Raw genomic sequence first — 20,591 nt, forward strand, 5'->3', positions numbered from 1 at the left:
TGAAGATCAAGATCTTCAGATGATGTGGTGCTGCAGGTTTTTTCGGGTTTTCCTGCAGCTGAAGAAGCAAATGCGCCACTGGAATCAATGAAGTTGCCCCGGAGCGCCAATTGATTTTTATTGTTATTTTTATTTTTATCATTGCTTTATACAGGGTGTAACTGAATAAGTGTGAAACATTTGAGGAGGTGATTCCTCATCGAAAAAACGATAGGATCTTTCATATAAAGAAACTTCATTGGAGCTTCCCTTGTTAAGATACAGCCCCTTAAAGGGGGTACATAAAATTTGTATAACAATTTTTTTCAGAAGCACTGAAAAAGTTACAATATTGAAATTAACCTGACGTTTTGTACTACCAAAAAGACACTTAGCCAGTAATTTATTTGGTTTACCCCATGGTTGTAAGGGGTGGAAAACGCAACCCCTAAAATTTATTTCCAATGTAACTTTTTGTCTTATTATTTGTTTACCATTCAAAAATGTATTTCCGATAACCTGTTTCATTGTAAAAAAAAAATTTCTCTTGAATTTTTTGCCCAAAATGAACCAGTTCTCAGCAAAAAATTATTTTACGAATAACTACAGAGATACATCGTCATAAATGCGAACTGGATTTATTGTTATTTTGTAGTTAGTACCTGAATTAAACGATTAAAGGGTAATAAACAAAACTAATTTATTAATAACGAAACACACAACATGTAGAAATCATAGTAAATGTTCAATATGTCTACCTTCAGACTGCACGCTTCGATGATGCGGTTTCTTAAGTCCTCTACATCGCAAACAGGAGTACGATAAACCAAATGATGTAAATGGCCCCAAATAGATAAATCGAGAGGATTGAGATCCGGGGATCGAGAGGGCCAGTTCTGTGGTCCTCCTCGACTTATCCACTGATTTGCATATGTTTCAGCTAAATGCTGACATATTACTTGACTAAAATGGGTGGGAGCTCCATCATGCATGAAAAACATATCCCTCTGACGCCCAAAGGAACTTCCTCCAGGAGTACTGGATGCACCTTTCTTAAAAATTGAAAGTATGCCTCACCATTTAATCAAGGAGGTAGAAAATGAGGCCCAATTGAATTATCCCCAATAACTCCGAGCTACACATTAAGAGAAAACTGTTCTTGATGGTTAGTTTCGACAATAGCATGAGGGTTTTCATCAGCCCATCTTCAGAAAGTCACAATTTCTTCTAATCATTTCCAGCATCTAATTGCAAAATTCAACACCGTCATATGATCAACATTTAGCTGGAAAGCAATCTTTCTAGTACTGGTAGTAGGTTGTTCTTCAATCAAATTAAGTACTGCTTCCTCAAGCTGTGTTGTTCGTACTTCTCGATGGCGACCACAATCCTGCGTTCTTTTGTCGAATGATCCATATTCTCGTAATCGTTAATGAAGTCGAGCAAATATTCTATGTGAAGGATGCTGCCGCTGAGGATACATTTCAGCAAATCTTCTAGAAGCATCTAACCCATTTCCATGCGACAGACCGTAAACGTAATGCATATCAGTCATTTCTTCGTTTGTGTATGCCATTTTAATAACAAGTGAATTATTAAAGTAACTAATTAAGAACAGAAAAACAACACACAATTAGTGTTAATTCATTTTCAAAAATTCACAAACTGACAGCGTCATACCAATTTAATTATCACTATCGCTAATAGCGACCTACTAGATAGATTAGTTTCGTATTTTCGCATTTATGACGATGTATCTCTTTAGTTGTTCCTTAAATAATTTTTTGCTGCGAACTAGTTTAATTTGGGCAAAAAACCCAATAGACATTTTTTGTTCAGAATGAAACAGGCTGTCAGAAATAAATTTTTAAATGGTAAAAAAGTTCATCCCAGAAAGTTACTGTGTAATATAAACCACCGAAGCTTTCTTTAGATGGTTGACGTGTCGGAAAGTAATCATTCTCCGTTTTCAAAAAAAAAATAACTTGTGAACAATGCCTGAATTGCAAACAGCTATATTTCCTTTGATACACACATTTTCGAGGTGAACTTTGTTTAAGAATGAAGTAGTAGGAAGCCAACACTAAGCACTTTTCAATTTAAATGGTCAACAGATGTTTTTTTTTTCAGATATTTCTTCTCCTTTTTCTGCTCCTGTATCTTTTGAGTTTTGCCTTGTTAGGCCGGTTCAAGCGCACAGGTAGAGAAGATTATTTCAGCAATGACGAAGATGAAGTGACAGTTTACAGGTTCAGCACTTGGCTGTGTACCTTTTCATTGGCAGTTTCAATTGGGGCTGTGCTGTTATTACCTGTATCTATAGTTGCCAATGAGGTATTGGTAAATTATCCCAATAGTTATTACATAAAATGGCTGAATTCTTCTCTTATACAAGGTGAGTGAAAATTACCATGGATTTCAATCAACTGCATCAAATGATGTCAGTGAGACTTTTCTTCAAATGATTGGATCGTCTATTACAATTTTCGAGATCTTCATCCAAATCTGTAGCGGATGTCATTCAATGCAACATTTTGATTAACCTTATTAGATTTCATATTAAACTTTTTTTTTAATAGACAGAAAAAATATTAGCGTAGAACTTGCTCGACATTCTCCAAGGTGAATAGTCAAATGTTTCACACAATTTGTAATATAGATTAATTTTTAAACTCTCAAAATTTTGTTTTGTTTTAATGTATATCACTACATAGTATAAAACAAAGTCGTATATACAGTGCATTTATTTAATGTGCTTGTGCTTAGTATTTATTTCTAAGAGTATTCTCTCTCCAAAAAAGGGCAATTAGATACCTATGTAGTTCACAGTTAGTGAAGGTATAAATTAATAATAAGAATCTTAAAATTAGAATTTTTGTCCTAAATAATCCTGTACGCTATAGAAACACTTTTCTATTAAGAATTTTTTTGTGTTATTCTTAAATATTTCATACGATTTAGACTCCTTAATAGCATTTGGTAGTTTATTGTACAGTGTGATCGAGTTATATAGTGGAGAATTTTTAAATTTGGTTGTTTTGTGAAAGGGTATTCTCAACATATCACCATGACTTGTACAATAGTTATGAATAGCCGCATATCATATCATTTTTATAAACATGTGGATTCGTTTTCCGATGGCATTCCAGGTTAGCTTCCCAAATTTCTGCTACCGCAGTTGTCGGTTGATTGGTCAAACCACCAACACTGACATAAAAAACTTGGCAAGTTGACTTGGGTGTCACACCAAGAGGCGGTTCCACATATGTCTCGCTTGTGTTGACGCAGTCAGCTATTTGTAATATAGATTAATTTTTAAACTCTCAAAATTTTGTTTTGTTTTAATGTATATCACTACATAGTATAAAACAAAGTCGTATATACAGTGCATTTATTTAATGTGCTTGTGCTTAGTATTCATTTCTAAGAGTATTCTCTCTCCAAAAAAGGGCAATTAGATACCTATGTAGTTCTGATTACCGTGAATCCTGTCATCCCTTGTTTATGCAACATGGAGTTTTGACATTGGTTTGTATCTACATTTTGGAAATGGCTTGCCTCATGCACAACAAATACCAAGCTATAGCTACTTCTGAGTCAACCTATAACACTTGCTCCTCTCACTTGATCTCGCTTCCAATTCCCTCCTCAACCTTAATTTGCAACTCTCTAATTTTTGATGGCAAGAAAATTTTCAATCACCTTCCCCTAACCTTGCATGTCATCAAAAGCGAAGTCAAGTTCAGAAAATCTGTAAAAATGCTCATAGTTGGTAGGGCCTACTATACCCTGGAAAAATACTTTCAGGATTCTTTTTGCTGAGATCTCTATCTTTGGCGGCGGTCATATAACGTATGCCTAATTCTTCATATATTTAGAGGTAGTCCTTGTAATTTCATGTAGAAAATGTAAAAATTTTTTCTTTTTGTTTTTCCGGCATGTTACTTTATTCATTTAATTGGCACATAGTAGTTTTGTTGTTCAATGTTATTTGGCTTAGTGGTGTAAATCTTGTTGCTTTTGTATATGCAATTATGTCCGCTTCTTGTAACTGTGAATTTATGTGTATTTATGATCTTGCTAACTGTATATTTGTGATGTTATCATGGTGACTGTATGCTTTGTCATGAGAATTGTTATTCTTGGACAATAAAGTATATTTTGATTTGATTTAATGTCCCCCTCCTTTTATTTTTTGAATGGGTCAACTCAAAAAATTGAAATTTGGGATAATAATATTTATTTGTAGTTCCTTATTACATACAGGCTGATTCACGGTGGATGGCACATTAGACGTTTCTGGTGAACCAGACAACGGATCACTTTGAAAATTTAATGGAGGGCATATTCGGACATTCTCTAGCCAACTAAAATATTGTCGACAATGCGGTGTTGCCGCTTGTATTAGAAAGCAGTAGCAACTTTGATTTTTCAAATGGAACACTCTGTATATAATATTATTTTTGCAATCTCCAACAATTGCCCGACAACTTTTCTTGATATTTCCCTATACCTATCTGTTACCGTTTTCGAAATAAAAATGAATTTCAATTTTTTTCTTCGAAAATCATGACTTCTAAAAATGCCGATATCTTTTAGTTAAGAAGTACTATGATATCGAAATTTGGTTTGGAGTTAGGTGATACTTGGACACTTCCCACACGTCAGCCTAATCTCCGTTACTTCAATACAGGGTGGTAAAAAAATACAGTTTTTTCGTTTGCTTGAAAAAGTTGCTGAAATTTGATTATTTTAAATGGAACACCCTGTATATTATTGAAAATTCGGAAAGCTGCTGAAATTCGCTTTCTTTCTATGTATATCATACCTATACCTAACTAGTCAAGTTTCGGACTTATGAACATTTATTTGTGAAAATGTCCCTTCAGAATGGTATTTCCATTCGGTATTTGGTAAGCAGGCCATGATTACTATTTGACAGTAGCGTTGTGACATTCTCCTAATAATATCGACATTTTCGTCACTTCAGAAGTTGCAAATACCTTCAAAACGATGGAACAAAACTATTCAAACGAAGTTCTTATGAATTTGTTTATTATTTTTGGACAGTGTGACAAAATTATCAGCAGAACATGTAGAAAGTTCAATGAAATGTATCCGAATCTACCGCCAATGAACCTCAAGAAATTTATACGAATTCAGAACAATTTCAATGCATTTGGATCAACTTTAAAAGCACCAAGAAACTTGCCTCGACCCGTAACTTTTGAAGACAACCAGATTAATGTCTTAGCATATTTTCACGCATTTCCCGAGTCATCGATAAGAAGTGCTGAAGAAGATTTGGGTATAAAATATTCATCGGTTCAAAGAATCTTGCGAAGACATAAAATGCATGATTATAAATTCACCAAAATTCAAGCAATGAAGCCTCAAGATCCTCAACAGAGAGTAGAATTTTGTGAAATGTTGTTGACACGCATTCAAGAAGATCCACTTTTTTTAAATAAAATTATTTGGACTGATGAATCGAAATTTTCGAGAGAAGGGATTTTCAATAGAAAAAATCGTCATTATTGGTCCAGTGAAAATCCTCACGTCACAAAAGAAGCCGGATTTCAAGAAAAATTTAGTTTTAATGTCTTCTGCATGTTGATGGACAACAAATTGAGGTACGTGATATACGAGGAGTCATTAACATCCAGAAGCTACCTGAATATTTTGGAGAATACTGTAGACAGTTTCGTGGATAATCTGCCACTCGAAGATTATCGAAACTGTTGGTACCAACTAGACGGAGCTCCTGCACATTGCACAAGAGAAGTGAGCGCAGAACTGGATAGACTCTTTGACGATCGGTGGATGAGGCGCTTGGGACCATGGAATTGGCCAGCGAGATCACCCGATCTTAATCCATTAGATTTTTATTTGTGGGGAATATTTAAAGAAAAAGTTTACAAAATACCCGTGCGTTCGAGAGATGAATTGTTAGAAAGGATTGCCCAAACATTTGAAGATTTGGATCCCAATGAAATCAGATCTGCCACCACGAAAGCAGTCAACACCCGCATTTTAAAGTGCTTGGAAGTGAACGGCCAGCGATTCGAACATATTTTGAAATATTCCACATGTTTGTTTTACTTTTTTATAATTATTCATATCAATATTTCCAATTTCAAGTTTCTTGGTGCTTTTTTAAAGTTTATCCAAACATATTGAAATTGTTCTGAATTCGTATAAATTTCTTGAGGTTCATTGGCGGTAGATTCGGATACATTTCATTGAACTTTCTACATGTTCTGCTGATAATTTTGTCACACTGTCCAAAAATAATAAACAAATTCATAAGAACTTCGTTTGAATAGTTTTGTTCCATCGTTTTGAAGGTATTTGCAACTTCTGAAGTGACGAAAATGTCGATATTATTAGGAGAATGTCACAACGCTACTGTCAAATAGTAATCATGGCCTGCTTACCAAATACCGAATGGAAATACCATTCTGAAGGGACATTTTCACAAATAAATGTTCATAAGTCCGAAACTTGACTAGTTAGGTATAGGTATAATATACATAGAAAGAAAGCGAATTTCAGCAGCTTTCCGAATTTTCAATAATATACAGGGTGTTCCATTTAAAATAATCAAATTTCAGCAACTTTTTCAAGCAAACGAAAAAACTGTATTTTTTTACCACCCTGTATTGAAGTAACGGAGATTAGGCTGACGTGTGGGAAGTGTCCAAGTATCACCTAACTCCAAACCAAATTTCGATATCATAGTACTTCTTAACTAAAAGATATCGGCATTTTTAGAAGTCATGATTTTCGAAGAAAAAAATTGAAATTCATTTTTATTTCGAAAACGGTAACAGATAGGTATAGGGAAATATCAAGAAAAGTTGTCGGGCAATTGTTGGAGATTGCAAAAATAATATTATATACAGAGTGTTCCATTTGAAAAATCAAAGTTGCTACTGCTTTCTAATACAAGCGGCAACACCGCATTGTCGACAATATTTTAGTTGGCTAGAGAATGTCCGAATATGCCCTCCATTAAATTTTCAAAGTGATCCGTTGTCTGGTTCACCAGAAACGTCTAATGTGCCATCCACCGTGAATCAGCCTGTATAAATACAATAAATATTCAATCTATAAAAATAATTAAAAAAAAATAGACAAATGAGGCTACAAACCAGCTTTCCACCAAGCTACGATTAGTACCAAAAACAAGCAGATTAGGTTTGTTTGAATTGATTTTGAAGTTATGAGCTTCAGATGCTGAAATAAAACGAGCTAGATCTTCATTCAATTTTAAATTAGCAGTAGCAACGTCATTAGGGTTAAATGCTAGATATAGTTGTGTGTCATCCGCATACATATGTGAATTACAATGTCTCAAAACAGAAATTAGATCACAAGTGTATATGCAAAATAATAAGGGTCCAAGTATAGATCCCTGAGGCAATCCAAATTTAATAAATTCACTGCTTGATTTTTCCGTTGAAGTTTCTACAAACTGAGAACGATCTTTAAAATAGCTTTCAATTAAATTTATAGCAGGTTCAGAGAACCCGATGAAGTTCAAAATTGCAAATAAATTTGGATAACTAATGTTATGAAAAGCCTTGGAGAAGTCTATGAGTATTAAAGCAGTCGTGTTACCTTTGTCAGCAGCTTAAAAAATATCATTAGTTATTTTCAAGAGAGCAGTTGTACAGCTGTGTTCTTTACTGGTTGATTATTGAATGTTCCGCCATTTTGTATTAGGTGAAGATATTGACTTCATATTATAGGTTTGAGGTTTGTGAAATATTCGTCAGGAGCTTCAAAATGATGTGTCACAAGACCCCCTTTCCTTTTAATTTTTCCCGGATGGCGCCCAGTCGCCATCTTGAAAGTTTCATCTGTCAATTTCACTTCAAAATAATGTATTCATGCATTAATTTCATCATCCCAAATTTCATTTTTTGAGTTGACTCGTTCAAAAAATGAAAGGGGGGGAGACATTAAAATTATTTTCCAGCAGCTTGACTGCATTAACCTTTCTCAATAAAAATAATAATATTTATTAGCCATTTCGGCACTTAATGTACATATGGTAAGTCAATAGAAGTACTATATAATATAAAAACAATTAAAATCATGATTTGTTATATATAAATAAAAAAACTAAAACAAATATCACAACAGCATATGTGTATCACAGTTAGTGAAGGTATAAATTAATAATAAGAATCTTAAAATTAGAATTTTTGTCCTAAATAATCCTGTACGCTATAGAAACACTTTTCTATTAAGAATTTTTTAGTGTTATTCTTAAATATTTCATACGATTTAGACTCCTTAATAGCATTTGGTAGTTTATTGTACAGTGTGATCGAGTTATATAGTGGAGAATTTTTAAATTTGGTTGTTTTGTGAAAGGGTATTCTCAACATATCACCATGACTTTGTACAATAGTTATGAATAGCCGCATATCATATCATTTTTATAAACATGTGGATTCGTTTTCCGATGGCATTCCAGGTTAGCTTCCCAAATTTCTGCTACCGCAGTTGTCGGTTGATTGGTCAAACCACCAACACTGACATAAAAAACTTGGCAAGTTGACTTGGGTGTCACACCAAGAGGCGGTTCCACATATGTCTCGCTTGTGTTGACGCAGTCAGCTATCGAAAGCGCTCGCATATAATAAATAGAAGTTATAAAGCTTCAAATCCTTTTTGTGACATATGTTAATATTAAAATAAGTATAACAAATATTTGAAGGAAAAGTTTAACAAAAAGTGAAACAATAACAATTTTGTAGACCAGTAAAATATGTGAAATTCAATCCTTCCAGTGGGAGTGATATTATTTTGATTGCTGAACTGTTTTCTACGGCAAAACTCACTTCAATGTTTCATTCTTCTTTCAGGTTTATGGAACTATGTGTTTCTTTTTTCCAATTTATCCCTGTTCATTTTCCTCCCTTTTACCTACCTGTTTACAGAATCTGAAGGATTTTTTGGCCATCGAAAAGGCATACTGTCAAGAGTATATGAAACTTCCACTGTCCTAGCTCTGTTGGGAGTGATTGTTCTTGGGCTAACCTATGTTATTTCCGCACTCATTGATAAAGACAACTCCAGTATACAAACAATATTAAGTAAGTTATTTATTTGTTTTGTGATTTCATGCTACTGATACATTTTTTAGATCTGTGGACATATTATTTGCCATTCCTTTATTCATGCATATCATTTCTTGGAGTACTGATACTTTTGGGTAAGGAATATTTTAAAGTTATTCGAAACGGATATTTGGAATCTGTTACGTGGATATGTAACAAGAGTTACCACAAATCAATTTCAAAAATTTCTTTTCCTGGCATAGATAGTTTAGAGAGTTGGTATTTTTTGATAAAATTTCTTTTTCAGTATGTACACCTATAGGTTTTGTTCGCTTATTTGACGTAGTTGGTCAGTTCCTAATAAAACCTCAATTCCTGAGAGATATAAATGAGGAATACGATGCATGTGCCTTGGAGGAAGAATTTTTGCGTAGAAGACTGAAACATGCTCAGAAAACGGGCAAATCATATGGGAATCCAGCATCAATGATAGGCAAGAATGATGAGCCAATACAAAATGATGATTACAAATTACCTGATAGTCTGTTTCGAAATGGAGAGCTCCAATCAAGACTAGGGAAAAGGTTGACTGAAATTGAAAAACAACGGAAATTACTTGGTGAGTCTTGTTTGTGATCTTTTCAATTAATGCTACTACCAACATGAAATATTTATTTAAAAAAACTAGTCTTTTCTATTCCCTTGTGTAAATTTCAATCCAAAATTAAAAGGTTGTTTTCTCTGATAGATATTGCCCCAAAAATGATCATCCATAGAGATTTGTGAATGAAATTCCTACAGCAGAAGCCTTTTAACCCGATTAAGTTGAACCTTCTTAACCGTGGGGTACTCTTTTTTCTTGTTTTTTTTAATACCTTGGGAGCTGTCTGACTTGTCCATTTAGTCCAAGTCTCCAGGAAACACTGCAGCCTCAATAGCTTATTGGGTTTATTCTCCCATCTTCTCATGACACCCATTCCGTCAGTCTCGTTCCCTGTACTAGTTTGTACAGGTTCTGTGTGCTTCTTATTGGTCCATGTCCTAATCTGGTTTCATACCAATGATTTTGGTACCCCCAGTGCTGGTTCAGGACCTATACATGGCTTTTCATGATAAGCGTTTAATAGCCGTTTCTGACAAACTATTTAACGGACCTACACTCCTAAAATATTTCAGACGAAGCGGCGTTGTTGCTTCTACTATAAATTTGCGGCTTCTTTGATTTTTCAAATGGAACACCCCGTATATAATATCATATTATGATTCATTATCACCTTGTCAACAAATTCATATACTATTTCCCTATACCTATCTATTACCGTTTAGAAGATATAAATTAATTTCGATATTTTTTTTACCAAACATGAACTTTTATAAATGCTGATAATCTTGAACTCTCTTGCACTAAAACGATCAAAGTTGAAATGGAGTGGAGTGATAGTATGAGGATCTTCACTCCGAGTCATATTTTCATTTGCCTCATACAGGGTTTTCAAAAAATGCAGATACTTTGATCTCATGAAAAAATGAGTGGAACTTAATTTTTTCAACATTTTATATTTCACCCTGTATATTTCAACATTTTTGAGCTCTACATCCAATTTTAGATTAACTTTGTTCAGATAATACTATTTCTATTTTGAACCGTTTTCGAGACAAACTATTTAAAACGGAAACTGACGTGGTTTTCTTGCTCGTTTTTTTTAATTCATCACTTATTTTGGATATTCAACTTTTTTTTTATACTTAGTAATATTTCTTTTTGATCCAGTTTTTTAACTGTCTCAGATAAGTCAATTCGAAATTGGTATGTACCTACCTTAGAAAAAGTTACAATTTGTATACATTGAGGTATTGGTCTCTATCGTACAACAGTACACATTAATATTTTTTAATAGTGTGCTTTGGAAAAATAAATGAACCAATTATTTAACGTCAGACTTTCGTTGGTGGTTTTGACTGATTGTGATAGCTACCATAGATAGAATAATGTCAAGATTAGGTTACAGTAATGAAGATTTCTTGAATTTATTAATAATTTATGGTGAGTGCAATAGAATTGCAAGTAGAACATGCCGAGTATTTCATAAAAGATATCCACAACTTCCGAAGCCGAATAATAATGTGATAAATCGACTACTAAAAAACTGTAGGTTGAATGGAACCTTCCGTCCAAAAATCATTCGTAAGAAGACTAAAGTGGATGATGATGACAATGGTATAACAGTTTTGGGATACTTCCATGCATTTCCAAACGCTTCTCTGCACGAGGCTGAAAGGGAGATAGGTATACCCTATGTGACAATTTGTCGAATTCTTAATAAGCATAAATGGCATCCCTATAAGTTTTACTGTGTCCAACATTTGAAAGAGACTGATTTACCTCGTAGAGTGGAATTTTTTGAATGGTTACTTGTCAAGACTCAAGAGGATGAACATTTCCTTGACAATATCATATGGACAGATGAGGCCAAGTTCACAAAAAATGGAGTTTTCAATCGACACAACAGTCATTATTGGGCACCAGAAAATCCCCATGTTGTTCGCCAAAGGGATTTTCAAAAAAGATGGCATTTCAATGTATTTTGTGACATAAAGAATGAGTCTCATTTTTTTATATCGAGTTTTATGATGATAATTTGAATGCATCAAAATATGAAGATTTACTGAGGAATGGAATTCAAATGATTTTAAATAATAGACCAGATTGTTTTATTTATCTCGCTGATTTCTGCCTGAACTCCGCCTTTGATATCTTCTACTTCAGTGTTCATTTCCTTCCTGATTTTATCTATCTTTGTCTCAATGGTTCCTATCCTTTCTTCAAGTAGGCTCGCCACACTACAAAGCTCTTTCATCAAGCCTTCTGCATTCTCAAGAAGTTCTTCCTTCAAGCTATTCGAATTCTCTAGAATTTATCTTCCAAACTTTTCGAATTTTCCAGAAGCTTCTCCTCCAGGCACTTCGATTTTTGTTGAAGTTCATCTTTTAAACTCATCGAATTTTCCAGGAGCTTCTCCTCCAGGCACTTCGAATTTTGTTGAAGTTTATCTTTCAAACTCTTCGAATTTTCTATAAGCTTCTCCTCCAGACTTACCGAATTTTGTTGAAGTCCATCGAGTTTGCTCATTATTGAACTCCAATCACCCCCCGAAACTTCGAATAAATATGTTTCGGGATCTTCTCCTGATTCAATCAAGTTGTCCCATAGTCTCTTCTGGAGTACTGATTTTATTCCGGAAGAATCTAGTTCTCTCTCCTCCAATTCTTGCTTCAATTCGGCGACTTTCAAGTCCACTAGGCGCACTTTTCTTGAACACATTTCAACTTTTACTGTCTATTTTACTCAAAACTGAATATGTCCACTTATTTGATGTAGTCCGAAACACTTATTTATTTTCACAAGTCTATTTTTCGCGAGAAAGGTCTATCAGTTTATAGTCGTCCGGTAATCACCAGAAAGGAGCAGGCCTGATTAGCCGGAAAGAGACAGCCTCTAATCGAGTACATTGGGATGATTCAGAATCGGCATTCAATTCGCGTATCCGGACTGAAGTGATTAGTAATCTCAAGCATAAGAACCCTACCTCATTTTTGATCGACTGTAAGACCCTTTTTGTGAGACGAATTCGAAATGCATTGAAAAAGGATGCATTTTCGAAGGTTAATATGACATTCGGTGGAGAATTTGAGGTTGTCAATGGCGATCGAATCTTCAACGAATATAAGTATTTCACAATATCTAACGCATCCATCCATAGTAGCACTGATATGAATATGTGGTTTGAGGAATATGTTATGGAGCCAATCATGATAAAGTTGGAAGAGTTTCAGGAACGTGACAGAGGTTAGACGTTGAAAGCAGTAGTGAATTTGGGAGTAAACAAATCTGTGCCGCAGAGAGGTTCATCATACATTGCACTGCCTTCTCAAATCGAAAAAAAAATCATGATAATGCCTGCTTCGCTTGGGCCATTGTTTCGGCGTTGTATCCAGTTCCCCATGGACAACATTCAGATCAAATCCTATCTTATCCTGACTATTCAAAAGTTCTGAAGTTGTAAGGTATTCACTTTCCAATGACAATTATTCAGATAAATAGTTTCGAAGAGCAGAATGATCTCTCAGTCAATGTTTACACGTTGAAATTTTTTAAATCCTAGTATACTGTAATACCGCCAAGATTGAGCATAGCAAAAAATAAAAGCAAACATGTGAATCTACTCATCATTCAAGACATGTATCACGATGAAAGATGTGAGGATTCAATAAATGTCTATGATGTTACGTCACCAACCAGAAAATACTTTGTTTGGATGAAAGATCTATCTAGTTTGGTGAGTAATCAACTCGGCAACCATAATGGAAAAAAATATTTTTGCCATAGGTGTTTTCACTGTTTTTCCACGCAAGCTATGTTATATGAAACCTTGAAGATAGCTCGAATACAAAGGAATGCCTACCAGAAGTACCTATGGGGGGAAAACATATTTTGAGGTTGAAAAATTTCAAAAATAAAATTACATCTCCTTTCGTCATATATGCCGAGTGTATTAGTATCAGTACAGGATGACAATAAATATCAACGACACATTCCGGCATCTATTGGATATTATGTGAAACGCTCTTATGATGATACACTATCATTTTATCGATCATTTCGTGGTGAAAATTGTATGAAATGGTTTGCCGACGAGATAGGTCAGTTTGTTGAAGATGTTGCAACTGTGTTTTTTGTGTCCATTTGATGTAGATATATCAGCCAGCCCGGAAACATTTTTTCAGGCAGCAACTCATTGTCATATATGTGACAAACCATTCAATATATGAGACAAAATAGTATGCGACCGTAATAATCGTCTAATACCTAAAAATAATTAATCGCGGACCATCACACAATGAATGCATTATAAACTATCAAGATGATCAAACGATTCCCATCGTGTTTCGTAACTTATCAGGGTATGATGCACATTTTGTTATAGAAAATATTGCTTTGGATGGAAGTGTCGCCGTTTGGCCGATAACAAAGGAAAAGTATATCTCCTTCACTAAAAATATTTCTGGTAGCAAGATTCACTTCAGATTTTTCAACTCATTCAGATTCATGAGTTCTTCGCTGGATACGTTAGTATCATATCTATCTGATTTTCCAAATCTCATATCACAGTTCTCCAACCTCTCGAATGATGAAGAGTAGATTTTGACAAAAAAGGGTGTAATGCCGTATGACTATATCGATTCTTTCAAAAAATTCAATGAAGATTGTTCACCCCCTATCGAAACTTTTTACAACAAATTGGAGGAAAAACCGTGTCCTAGGAGATCTTACTTACGCGCCAAGCTGATATGGGCTACTTTTAATTAAAACACATTGGGAAAATATACGGATCTGTATTTGAAGACGGATGTTATGCTCCTGGCTATGTTTTTGAGCATTTCCACTCAAGTTGTCATAAAACTCACGATTTGGATCCTGCCCATTATTTCACTCTGCCTGGCTATACATGGGATGCTATGTTATCCAAAACGAAACAGCAACTTGAACTTCTCACCGATGTAGATCAGTTGATGTTTTTCCACATATGATTTCCATTATGAGTATATTGTTACGATTAGTTGTGAATAGTTGAACGCTAATTATTAAATTAGGGCAACTCTATTTGTGAAACACCCGATATATAGTTCCAGCCGACTCGATAAGTTTTTTTGAAAGAAAAAAAGGAACGTTTTTTTCTTTCGTCCGTCCGCTCTAGGGCATTCGTGAGTGAAACTGAATGATAACGTTCGGAAGATTTGATTTCAGGCAAATTCTGGTTTTCGAATATAAAATTACGTCATTTGACGGATATAAACCTGCCGTGCCTTGTTGTGATATTGTGATTGGGTAATTCTGCTGTGGAGCGATCTTGCAATATCCTTATTATCGATTGGGATGAATTTTATCGAATGAATTATTTCTTCCGGACCGTTTAAAAACATCTCCGGCAATGAATCACCAGTCTATCTGCGCGAAAGTGCGAAAGTTTTATAGTCAATTTCACTGTGATACAAAAATTGTCCACCAAGCGCTCACTAATTTATTTTGAAAATCCACTTCTGATCACCAATTGTAACGAATTAAAGAATTAACTGTCGTAATCAAATTTATTTTTAACAATATTTCACTATCGCAACTAATTTATGTACAACACTTAGTAACTAACGCTTAATTTATCTTCTCAATTAGATTCCTTTCCTTAAACGCACGATTCACTTTCTAAGTACAGACCACTCCTCGGGACGGAGAGCGACCTTTTTATATCGTCAACAAACGTTTCGGATCTCTCTGCGGATTTCGGGACCCATCCGGACCTTTCGCGCTGATTCGCGATGCGTCATGCGTTTGCTGACTGGGACATCGGTCAGGGCCGGCTTCAGATTCATTACAATATTATATACGGAGTATTCCATTTGAAAAATCAAAGAAGCCGCTACTTTATAGTAGAAGCGACAACGCCGCTTCGTCTAAAATATTTTAGACGTGTAGGTCATATTGACTTATGCATACTGTGGAATTTTCAGGTTGATCCGTTGAATAGTTTGCCAGAAACGGCTAATTAACGCTCATCATGAAAAGCCCTGTATGTGTAATTATATCAATTTCCCTAGCTAGGCAGTGAGGCTGATCTGTGCAACATTGAATTGTAGGCTGCTAATTTATGACTATATGGATGGACAGAATCGCTTGGGATGGTAATACCTGTATAACTAGGTTTTCTGAAAACATTAAATTCAAATTTATTCTGATACTGTGTAATGGTCAGGTTTAAGAAATTTATCTGTTTCTCTATCTCTGTTTCGAGTGTGAACTGAATGTTGCTATCGAGAATATTCATGAATGTCATAAATTGGTTCAGCTATCGTGTACTACCTCTGAAACAGGCGAGAATATGTTCTACATACATACCAAAAACGAATATGTTTTTACCCAGGTCGGAATTTATTATAGTGGTCTTCAAGCTGTTCATAAATAAGTCTGCTAAAAGTGGACTAAGGGGTGAGCCCATTGGTAAATCTGAATCCTGTTTATAAAATTTGTTGTTGAACTGTAGGTAGCTCTGATTTAGGCACACATCGAAAGCTGTTGAAACTTCAAAGGAAGTGGTATGGTCTACTTTGGCTTGATCTTATATATCTAAAATGAGTATGTTCTCCAACATACCATACAACGAGTCAACACATGTCCTCATTTTGATTTGCACTTTGATTATCACAAAGTATAAAGTAGAGTACATTTCGATTGAATTCCCTTAATTTGATGATGTTTTATTATGTTCTAGGAAAACTTAAATTTAATATAAAATAAAATATCAGGTTTGTTTTCAGATAAGCAAAGACATACTTCTTCTCTGAGGAGAAATGTGATATACCCTGTAGCAATGCTACTCCTTCTTGGTGTTACTATATTAGCAGTTCTTCTAGTCCTTCAAAACACGCTGTCTTTGCTCATTGGAATGAAAGCCCTACCCATCAGTTCGAAGGTGAGTCATAAAAATTTTAGTTGGCTATATAAAATACAAATTCTATGCTAATAACATGGTAGAAATTCATCAGGTGAAATTCATTCATCTTGATTGAACCTCATTATCTAGTTATTCGTTTCATTTGTGAATAAAAATGTTTTTATGTCAAAATTTTTAAATATACAACTACTTTATGATTAGTAAACAGTAATGACATGTCATCTTACAGAGATAACATCTCAATCCACGAATATCAAAGATATAGGGCGGTCAGTTGCAAAGCCAAACTTTGAATAGAATAGAATGGAATAGTTTATTGGTGCTGTTTAACATAAAGATTTACACAAGTCAAAATGAATATAAATAAAATAAACTAAAATTACAATGTATGAAACATACTTATATAATTTACACGTTAAAAATCTTTTGTTATCTAAAATACAATTATAAAATTCTGGAGCATAGTATAATGTAGCATTTCTAAATTTTTGTAGCCTCAGACTCATTATTCTTATGTCTTCTTTTTTTCTTGTATTATGGTTATGTATGCTGCTCCGAGATTTATACCGATTGAGATTGTCTTGGACATATAATATACATTCATATATATATATATATATATATATATATATATATATATATATATATATATATATATATATATATTATATATATATTATATATATATATATATATATATGATGTGTTGTTTTTCCGGCTGTTCATCCGTTGTGTACTATTCGATAGTCGACGTTTCGCCATCATCTCAGATGGCATTATCAAGACGAGTTACTGCTTCGCTTCGAGAGGTGTAACTGATGTCAGGTTCTTCTTGTGGTGTTTTTATATGGTTTCGCTTGCGTAAGTTGTATGGATTTGTTACCTGTTTTTCTACCTGAGGGTTGTTGATGGCTTTTGGTAGTTCTCCTACCTGTTTTTCTACCTGAGGGTTGTTAATGGCTTCTGGCGGTTCTCCTACCTGCGATGGTTCATTATCAATTTGTGGTTGTCTTTGGTGGTTGTTTTTAATTATTGTTTTCCAAATCCTTGGGATGTTTAGTGAGTCATCCCTTTTGTTGATGAGGCCTTGCTTTTCGATTTCGATAGCTTCCCTGATTTGTCGTATTCTTGGGTTTTGCACCTGTGCTATCTGTTTTGTGGACTCAAAATTAATCTTGTGACCTGTTTGTAGATGGTGTTGAAAGAGGGCAGAGGAGGTTTGTTTAGTTCTTATCGAGTTTTTGTGCTCCTGGGTTCTGGCAGATATACGTCTGTTGGTCTGACCGATATATTGTTGTCCACATTCCTCGCATGTGATGTGATATATATATATATATATATATATATATATATATATATATATCTCGATGGAATGGTAAGTATTTTCAATTCTATGAATTTATCTCTAACTTCAGCACGATACTCTAAATTAGTAAGAACACGCACTGCTCTCCGCTGAAGGCCAAATACTCTGGAAGCATGAGAAGAATGTCGCCATACTAATATGGCATAAGTACATACAGACTGTATAAGAGCATGGAATGCCATTAAACAGATACTCTGTTCCACAACTGGTCTGAGATTTTTTTAACAAATAAATGTTTTTTCCTACTATTTTTGCTATGTGGTTAACATGGCAATCAAATTTCAGAGTGGGATCTAAGAGTACCCCAAGAAATTTTACTGAGTCTGGATTTTCTGGTATGTCATATTTTTTCAAGGAAAATATCATTTTGTCAGTCTTACTAATGTTTAAATCAAGTTTGTCAGCAGTAAACCAATCTGTTGCATCAGACCAATATTTGTAAAACTTAAAATAATGACCCTATATTCAGTTATTGTCTATGAAAATCTGCTTCTTGTTCAACAAAACTTGTTGAATGAAGTTGCTCACAAGGATATACACCAACATGATACAAGAAATAAATCAAACCTTGTTCCTACAGCTAATAGGTTGAAAAAAATAGATAATAGAGGAATTAAGCTATACAATGACTTATCTGCCGAATTTCGTAACTTGCCAGTCAGAAGATTCAAAAACTTATTGAAGAAAATATTACCCAAACATCCTTTATATGAAATTGATCAATTTTTCGAAGTTATCCAAGAAGAAAGAGACACTTTTGTGATCACCTCCCGAACGTTTACTCAACTTTGAATATATATAATTCGTTAGCTATGTGTTTATAATTTGTAAAAGCTCATGGCTTTACATTTTAGTCAAGTCTTATAAGATTGTAATTTTATCTTGTTAACTTGTATTTTTTTTTGTAAATCTAATTTATCTACAAGCATTTTTAAAAAACTATATTGACAAATCTCACCCTATTTTAGAAATTGTATTGACGTGTCTAAAAACTGTGTGTTTCTTGAGACTAATAAATATTATTATTATATTATTATTGCTTTGGTCATATCGTCTTTTAAATTGGCCATGGTATCATTACTATTTGTTAAAGTGATATCATCAGCATAGAATACTAAAGAGGTATAAGGCAAAGATATTTTTATATCATTTATATATATTAAGAATAGTAACGGTCCCAATATGGAACCTTGTGGTACTCCATGCCTGTTTACTTTCTCCTCTGAATAACTACCACAGTGTAATGTGATCTGTCTACGACTTTCTAAGTAACCTGATATTAAACTTAAGCTTGTATGATCAAGACCATAGTAATCGAGTTTACCTAACAATGTTTCACGTGATACACAATCAAATGCCTTGGATAAGTCGCAGAAGGTAGATCCTACGATCTGGTCATTTTCAAAGCCCTCGATTATATATTCACATAACTGATTGAGTGCTAGTATTGTGGATTTACCTTGTCTAAATCCAAATTGTTCATTTATTAATAAGTTGTTATTTACTAAAAAAGTGTGTAGTTGTTTCTTTAATAGTAGTTCGAATATTTTAGAAAATACAGGAATTAATGCAATGGGTCTATAATACTGGGAGTTCTCTTTATCTCCTTTCTTAAATAACGGAATCACTTTTACAAGTTTGAATATTGTTGGGTATACCCCTTTTCTTATGCATTCATTGTAAAGTTTTGTAAGTTGAATGAATAACACATTTTTGAGTTCTTTGATGAGAGTTATATCGATTTCATATATATCTCTACTGTGTTTCGGTTTCAACTCGTTTATAGCATCTCTTACGTCTATGAATGTTACCTCTCTAAAGGAAAAACTGAGGTTAGGATTGTGTGTATTTGTTATCTTTAAGTACTGTTCATATGTAATCACGGGTGCATTTAAATTATTAACAATATTACTTGCTATTTCAGTGAACAAATTATTGAGTTCATTTGAACTAATATTTATGTTTTCTTCCTGTGAGTTTTTCAACCTACCTTTATTGATTACTTTCCAAGAGGACTTTGCAATATCATCCAAATTTTTTTATGAACTCGTTATTTGCATGGAGTTTTGCCTTATTTATAGCCTGTCTGTACTTATGCCTGAGATTTTTTATTTTTAGCGCAAGATCATCAGATCTGAAAGCAACATACAAATCATCAAGAGATGTGAGTTCCTTTCGAATTTTCCTAATATCCTCGTTGAATATCCATTCAATTCTATTTGTGTTCTTGGAGACTACTTTTTTGACTATAGGAAGTGCCTCATACATATGCTCTAAGAATTTACCTTGATATATATTCCATTTATCATCAATATCAATATTTGACATTAAGAAATCATAATTTTCATTTGCTTTGATCGTCGAAGAAAAGTCGTTCTGTCTTTCACTGCATTGCAATTAATTGAAACCAAAGTCCAGATCCAAATTAATGATCCAACACTAGAAATCACTGTTTCGACACACCATAGGTCTCATCAGTGGTGCTAATTTGCAACTGACCGCCTTGGGGAGCCTCCTTCATCTTTGATAATCGTGGATTGAGTCTTTTGTTGATCCCATAAATGTCGTCTTCGTTCACAGGACATTTGTGTCCAGAATTGCATTTGTGGTTCAGTTTAGCACTACTGATGCTCTATTGTTTATTTGAAGTACAATCAATCCTGTAGG

At 34.1% G+C, this 20,591-nt stretch overlaps 1 protein-coding gene across 5 annotated transcripts in view; it reads left to right on the top strand.

Annotated features, from left to right (window-relative positions):
• Positions 1-20,591, top strand: part of lili (LMBR1-like protein lilipod) — a 70,148-nt gene that overhangs the window by 1,166 nt on the left and 48,391 nt on the right. For 4 of the 5 annotated variants that reach the window (XM_074185437.1, XM_074185436.1, XM_074185439.1 and 1 more), the window contains exons 2-6: positions 2,110-2,374; positions 8,859-9,089; positions 9,140-9,208; positions 9,361-9,672; positions 16,410-16,576. In XM_074185437.1, coding sequence (XP_074041538.1) covers positions 2,110-2,374; positions 8,859-9,089; positions 9,140-9,208; positions 9,361-9,672; positions 16,410-16,576 — 1,044 coding nt within the window. The remainder of the gene's footprint in view (positions 1-2,109; positions 2,375-8,858; positions 9,090-9,139; positions 9,209-9,360; positions 9,673-16,409; positions 16,577-20,591) is intronic. The other variant, XM_074185438.1, reaches the window with a different exon arrangement.

Source organism: Leptinotarsa decemlineata, unplaced genomic scaffold, assembly GCF_025532065.1.
Source record: "Leptinotarsa decemlineata unplaced genomic scaffold, Ldec_3_MD MMD2_tig00026374_RagTag_RagTag, whole genome shotgun sequence".
NCBI classification, from domain to species: domain Eukaryota; kingdom Metazoa; phylum Arthropoda; class Insecta; order Coleoptera; family Chrysomelidae; genus Leptinotarsa; species Leptinotarsa decemlineata.